The 7,727-nt window shown below is 39.5% G+C and overlaps 1 protein-coding gene and 1 pseudogene across 1 annotated transcript in view; one reads left to right on the forward strand and one right to left on the reverse strand.

Annotated features, from left to right (window-relative positions):
• Nucleotides 1-7,727, forward strand: part of MIA3 (MIA SH3 domain ER export factor 3) — a 53,998-nt gene that overhangs the window by 24,587 nt on the left and 21,684 nt on the right. The window contains exon 7 of the mRNA XM_017526283.2: nt 7,446-7,577. Within this exon, the coding sequence (XP_017381772.1) occupies nt 7,446-7,577 (132 nt within the window). The remainder of the gene's footprint in view (nt 1-7,445; nt 7,578-7,727) is intronic.
• Nucleotides 2,645-5,764, reverse strand: LOC108302600 (annotated as a pseudogene).

Here is a 7,727-nt window from a genome sequence, read left to right on the forward strand (position 1 = left end):
CCAAAGCACTAGTGGGAAATGTATAGCACTACCTATATTAGAAAAAAAAAAGATCTCAAAAAAGTGACTTTATTTTCCACCATAAGAGACTAGAAAAAGAATAGCAAACTAATCCTCAATTAAGCAGAAGAAAAGAACTAGTGAAGACAAGAGCATAATTCAATGAAATAGAAAACAAAAGGAAAAGAGAGAAAATCAATGCAACCAAAACCTGGTTCTTTGAGATTAATAGCCAGAGTGAACAGGGAAAGAAGGGATACAGATACCAATAGCAGCAATCAGAAAGACATCACCACAGATTCTTCAGATGTTAGAATGATAATAAGGGAATATTATGAGTAACTTATGTCAACTAGTTTGACAGTTTAGATGAAGAAATTCTAAGACACAGACTGCAAAACCTCTTTAAGGAAGAAACAGATAACCTTATGACTATTAAATAAATTGCATTTGGCTGGGTGTGGTGGCTCACACCTGTAATTCCAGCCCTTTGGGAGGCCAAGGTGGGTAGATCACAAGGTCAGGAGTTTGAGACCAGCCTGACCAACATGGTGAAACACTGTCTCTACTAAAAATACAAAAATTAGCCAGGCGTGGTGGCACACACCTGTAATCCTAGCTACTCAGGAGGCTGAGGCAGGAGAATCATTCAAACCCGGGAGGTGGAGGTTGCAGTGAGCCGAGATCATACCACTGCACTCTATCCTGAGCAATAGAGCAAGACTCTGTCTCAAAAGGATAAATAAATACATTGGATTTATAGCTCAGAACCTTTCCACAAAGGAAGTCCCAGGCCCAGATGGCTTCACTGCTGAATTATAGTAAACTTATAAGGAAGAAATAATACGAATTCTACACAAACTCTTCTATTAAACTGAAGAGCAGAAAATAACTTCCCAGATCATTTATGAAGCTAATATTACCAGGATATCCAAACAAGGCAAAGACAAGACAAATAAGAAGGAAAACCACAGGCCAGTATCTCTCATAAACATTGGTAAAAAAAATTCTAAACTTTAGCAAGTCAAATCCAACAATATATAAAAAGAAAATACTCTATGACCAAATAGGGTTTATAACAAGAATACAAAGTTTGTTTAACATTTGAAAATCAGTGTAAAATTAACCGTAATGACAAACTTAAAAAAGACAATCCATATATTCAGTTCAATAAACACAGAAAACCCCCTTTGGAAAAAATCTAACATTGAATTACTGTGTAATTTAAAAAACAATATATCAACAAACTAGGAATGGAACTTAAATCACTTTTATGAAAAACTGAAAATGAACATAATACTTTGTAGTTAATGATTGTTTTCCCCCAATATCCAGAAGTGAAACGAGTGTCTACTCTCATTACATCTGTTCAACATTGCAAGGCAGCAGCCAGTGCACTAAGGCAAGAAAAAGAAATAAAATGCATCCAGATTGGGAAAGAAGTAAAATTGTCTTTTTTTGCGGTCAACATGCATAAAATCTGGTGGGATGTAGAAACAAATCTAGGTGTACTAAGTTTAGTAAGGTTGCTAGATAAAAATTTACTTCTAAAAGCAATTGTATTTATATATACTAGCAATGAACCATTGGAAATTGAAGTTAAATTCCATGTACAATAGTATGAAAAATATGAAGTACTTACGGTTAAATGTGGCAAAAAGTGTGTAAGACATATGCATTGAAAATGGTGCAATATTGCTGATAGAAATTAAAGAAGACCTAAATACATGGAGAGATATACCTTGTTTATGAGTCAGAAGACTATATTGTTAAGCTCCCCAATTTGATCACTTCCATCAACATAACCCCAATGAAAATCTCAGAAGGATTTTTTTTAAATGACAAATTAATTCTGCAAATCAGAGAACCTAGCATAGCCCAAGCATCATGTAATTTCGAGACTTACTATAAAGCTCTAGTAATTAGGACAGCAGATGAATAGGCCATTGGAACAAAATAGAAAATCCAGAAATAGATTTATACGTGTATGACAATGGACTTCTGACAAAGGTGCAAAGACAGTTAAATGAAGAAAGGAAAGTCTTTTCAATAAATGGTACCAAAACTATTAGATATTTATAAGCAAAAAATTGAGCCATACGTCACATCATGTACATAAATTAACTCAAAGCAGGTTGTAGACTTAAATGTAAAACCTAAGACTATAAAACTTCTAGGAAAAATTAAGAGAAAATTTTATTGAACTTGGATTAGGTAAAGATTTCTTACAGTTGACATCAAAAGTATGATTCATAAAGGAGAAATTTGATAATATGGACTTAATCAAAATAAAAACATATCTTCAAAATACACTTATACAAACTACACACTGGGAAAGAGTTACTGCAAAGTATGTATCTGATAAAAGGTTTGTATTCAGAATACATAAAGAACTCTAAAAATTCATCTAAAAATGTAGCCCAGTGAAATAATACTTTACCAAGGAAGATATACTGATTGCAAGTAAGCACACTAAAACACTCCCAGGCTGGAGTGCAATGGCGCGATCTCGGCTCACCGCAACCTCCGCCTCCTGGGTTCAGGCAATTCTCCTGCCTCAGCCTCCTGAGTAGCTGGGACTACAGGCATGTGCCACCATGCCCAGCTAATTTTTTGTAGTTTTAATAGAGACGGGGTTTCACCATGTTGACCAGGATGGTCTTGATCTCTTGACCTTGTGATCCACCCGCCTCAGCTTCCCAAAGTGCTGGGATTACAGGCTTGAGCCACCGCGCCCGGCCTACAGCTTGTTAGCTTCTTAAGAAGATAAACCTATACTGGTCATGTGATCTAGCCATTCGTCTCCTAAACATTTACCCAAGAGAGAGTTACCCGAGTGAAAATAAATTATACATGCATAGAAAGACTTGTAGATCGATTTTCTTGACAGTTTATTTTGGCACATTTATTGGCATTAAACATAAGACCCTTCCCTTCGCTGGCATCAGGAAACCACGCCCAAAGGATGTCCCTTTGCTCCATTTCTGCAACAAACTCTCAGGCCTTAGCAGTAGAGTTTGTTGAGATCACTCCCTGCCCCCGGGGCTGTGATCTGCTGAATCTTCTGGCTCATCATTTCCATGACAGCCTGTTTCATGGCGTGCTTCTCCTGGAGAGCTGGCTGAATTTTCTTCATCTGCTTGGTTAGGAAGTCTGTCTTCCTCTTGAAGAAGTCCTTGGCATCCTCAGCTATCTTCTCTACATGGTACACAGCTCCCACATCCATGAGTACATATTCCACATCATGCAGCTTCTCAGGGACATACATAGAACTTGTCAATGGGATGAGTAATTCTCTTCCCTCGTTGCTCTTATTCAGCATGTTTAGTCTGTGGCTTCTACATACTTGGTCCGTACCACCTTGGGCTGAGCAGTGGACATGGACAAGAACTCCACTTCCTGGTCCAGCTGGTTCTTGAGCATTTCTAGCTGCAGCAGATTCATCTTCGTGATAGCCTTGGCAGTTTTATTTATAAAAGCCTAAAACTGGGAAAAAACAAGTATCCATCCATAGGTGACAGATAAACAGATTGTGGTACACCCATGCAGTGAAATACTACTCAGCAATAAAAATAAGTGAACCATTATAGATACGTGTAGCAATGTGGGTGAACCTCAAATTATGTTGAATGAGAGAAGCTAGAGAAAATATAATCATGCATTATTACATACATATCCAACTTTATGAAATGCAAACTAATCTACTAGAACAGAAATTCTGCTTGGGGGGGCAGGGAAGGGTGAAAAGGAGCAGGAGATTACAAAGGGAATAAAGGAGACTTTTGGGAGGTTCAGTATGTTGGTTGTGATGATGGTTTCACAGGTGTGTTCATATGCCAAAATGATCAAACTGTGCACTTTAAATACACATAACTTACTGAATGTCATATTTCCTTCAATGCTGTAAAGAAAAAAATCCTTACTTTCTTAGATAAATGTAGACTTATTCAACTTGAAGACAGACCTCTATTTTACCTTTTTAAAAAATGTATTCTGATGCCATACCCTAGCAGCATATAAAATTATTTTCTTTTATAGCTTCACAGTAGACTTCATTGTATTCAATATGTCTTTCATTGATGACCATTTTGGTTGTTTCCAGTCTTTTGTTATAAGTAATGCTCGAATAATATAGTTTTGTGCATATATTTTTTCCAGCATTTATTGTTAGATCCCCAGTATCTTTGAGATAGATCTTTAGAAGTGGGGTTGTTGAGTCAGTAGGTAAATAAACAAGTTATTTTGGGAGACGTTGCCAAATCATAGGGGTTGTATGATTTTATATAAAAATCAGCAGAGAATGAGAGTGCCTGCTTCCTCCACATTCTCTCACCTACAGAGTGTGTTGTCAAATGTTTGGATCTTGCCAAGATAAGTGAGAAATCATATTTCATTGTAAGGTTCAATTTGTATTTCTTTTATTATGAGTGAGGCAGAGCACGTTTCTATGTTTTTTAATTATTTGCATTTCTTTTCGTGGGATCTGCTTATTTCCTCAGCCCATGTTTCTCTAGGTTTGCTGACCACCATCTTCTTATTTATAAAGCACTTTATATGTTAGGAATATTAATCCTTCAAAATATGTTACAAATATTTTTTTTTAGGTTATCATTGCCAACTCTGCTTATTTTGCAATTTTTGTGGATTGGGATTGGGTAATTTTTTTTGTTTTTCTGTAACCAAATTTACAAATCTTTTCCTTTGTTGCTTTTAGATTTTGATACATAATGAGGAAGGTCTTCCCCACTCACATAATACATAGAGACATTCACACAATTTTTTCTACTACTTGTTTTCATTTTTTACATTCAGGTTTCTGATTCACTTGGAATTTATGAATGATAAGAAAAAGATCCAATTTTATCATTTTCCACATTGTTATCTAGATATGTAATACCACTTATTAAAAACTCTGTTTTTCCCCAGCTGACTTGCTGTATCCCAAATTTCCAGTGCAGTTGGGTCTATTTCTGGATTTTTTATTCTGCCCTGTGATCTGTCTGCATTATTGGGCCAGTACTATTCTATGATTATAGATCTCACTCTCCTCTCACATTGCACCCTTCATTTCTCTTCTTTCTCAGGGTTTTCCTGTTTCTTCTTGCTGGATTGTTCCTCTGAGTTGACTTTAGGCTTTTTGTTTTGTTTTGTTTTGAGATGGAGTTTTTGCTCTGTTGCCAGGCTGGAGGGCAGTGGCTCGATCTCTGTTCACTGCAACCTCCTCCTCTTGGGTTCAAGAGATTCTCCTGCCTCAGCCTCCAGAGTAGCTGGGACTATAGGCGTCCGCCACCATGCCAAGCTAATTTTTGTATTTTTAGTAGAGATGGGGTTTCACCATGTTAGTCAGGATGGTCTCCATCTCTTGACCTCGTGATCCGCCTGCCTTGGCCTCCCAAAATGCTGGGATTACAGGCGTGAACCACCGTGCCTGGCCAAAGATAGACCTTTAAAAGTCTAAGAATGGTATCTTTATCTACAGATATCATCTGTTTCCCCCACATATCAAATGCCCCAAGTTTCTTCAACTTTTGGAATGTGATTTCCATACTATTCATTATCCTTGTCCTTTTCCACAAGCCATATAACCTTAAGATGTGGCCAGCCATTTGTAGTCCCAGCTTCTCAGATGGCTTGAGCCCCAGAGTTTGAGTCCAGCCTGGGCAACATAGGAAGACTCCCTCCTCTTCCCCACAGCTACCGTCCAAAATAAAAAGTGGGACCCATAACTGCCCATGTGCATGAGGGGGGTAGGCTTGGTACCCATGACTCCTGGGTAAGGCTTTTTAATAGAGTGTCAGCAAGAATGTAAGAGAGCGTGTGCAAAGGAGGCCTGGAGGCGGAACAGTAAGCAGAGGACTGAGTGGGCAGGGCAGAAAGACCGCGCAGGGCAATGGCACCACATCTGAGTGGTGGTCCTTCCGCGCTGTGACAGGAAGGGCCAGCTCCGGGCTGGCACGAGAGGCCTGCCTTTCTCTATTTACCCAGCTGCCGCCCACAATCCTCCTCTGGGTAGCTCCCTGGCCTCCTTGTTCAGGGCTTTTTAAATCGCTGGTTCCCGGCGGAAGCACGAATCACCCCCGCCTCTCTTTACTTGGATTCTTCCGCTCCAGCTCTATTTGCTCCCCCCCCCCCTCGACAGTTGGTTCCGTCCACTGTAGCCCCGTCGCCAAGGGCCGGCTCCTTAGGTGCGGTGGCGTGCGCCAGGGGGCAGTGGCTGATGACGTGTTTTATAGGAGGCCTAAAGCGAAAGTGCCGGCAGCGAAGGCGAAGTTCAATCCCAGTGTCTGTCCCCTGAGTTGGGGCCTTTCCGAAGGAGGAAGCTCTGAAACACAGGGGCCCAGTGCCATTCCGCAGGGAAGTGTCGCTTGTGTTCAGCTGTTCTACACAATGGACTCATTACCTGCCACTGTATCTTCTCTCCCCGCTACCCCGGGGGACCCGGAACTTCTGGGACCCCTGTCGGTGCTCTACGCAGCCTTCATAGCCAAGCTGCTGGAGGTGACGGTCCCCATTCCCAGGGAGGGACCCCACCTTCGGCAGGCGGGTGGACGAATTCTAAGCAGAGTGGGTGCACTGATTGTCTATGCAAAGGAGAAACGGAGTGTCAGATCCGAGGAAGGCAAGACGTTTTATGCTGTTTAGGGAGTCAGGTGGAAGTGTGTTTGAGGTTTCTCACTTTTTTTTTTTAATTGAGTACTTAACGAAATGACAGCACTTTATGTTCTTGTGTACAGCCATGATCAAAACAGCCTACAGGTCTTTTCACTATAACCCCCAGGCTCTGTTGGGGGATGGGGCCAGTATGATAGTGTGCTTGTAGAGGGCCGTGAAAACAGCATAGAGCAGACAGGTGTTTAATGTACTGTCTTTCAAGGAAACATTTAGAATTAAGACACTAAATTCAAAGCAGTTTATGTAGATCAGTTATCAGGAGCTATCATAGTTTACTCAGCATTTGTTGTTTATGTAAGAATTGATTTAAGATTGTAAATCTTAGAGGAATAGCACATTCTTTGTGGTATTCATTATCATAATATTGGTTTTATTTTTAGCCATAAAAAGTTGATCACTTGTATATCTAAGGTTTTTTGTCTTATGTGTTTTCTTAAGCAACAAAAACCAACTTATTCAAGAGAAAAGTATGATCCAGAGAGATTCTAGCCGTGTTTTAGATAACATACTGTATCAGGGCCTATTGCAAACTAGAAATACATGCTCAACCTAAAGACATTTAAACTCATAATACTTCGAAACACTACAAGCCAAACAATGAGAATAAGACTCCCAGTGTCCTATTTTTCTTGAAGCAGTGAGAGCTACAGAAGATTTTTGAGTGGATAGGTATCTGACAGAGTTGTTTTAGAGTTTCTATGGGTGAGTCTTTGTGACTGCTTTATGTTAAGTTTCTTTAAGGTTTCTCATTATTTCTAACATGCCCTTTTCAGATAGTTTCTACATTGCCTGATGACGTTCAGCCTGGGCCTGATTTTTATGGACTGCCATGGAAACCTGTACTTATTACTGCCTTCTTGGGAATTGCTTCAGTTGCTGTTTTCTTCTGGAGAACTATCCTTGCTGTGAGTCAATTAATGTATACTATATCTCATAAATTCAAGTATGGTTTTATAATCATAGCCCTTTTGTTTCTTTTTTCATTACTAACATGAACAGAAATTAACGCTTTTAATTCAAGCTAACCCTGTAAAATAATTTGGTGTATTTTTTGT

Source organism: Cebus imitator, unplaced genomic scaffold, assembly GCF_001604975.1.
Source record: "Cebus imitator isolate Cc_AM_T3 unplaced genomic scaffold, Cebus_imitator-1.0 Scaffold42, whole genome shotgun sequence".
Taxonomy (NCBI): Eukaryota; Metazoa; Chordata; class Mammalia; order Primates; family Cebidae; genus Cebus; species Cebus imitator.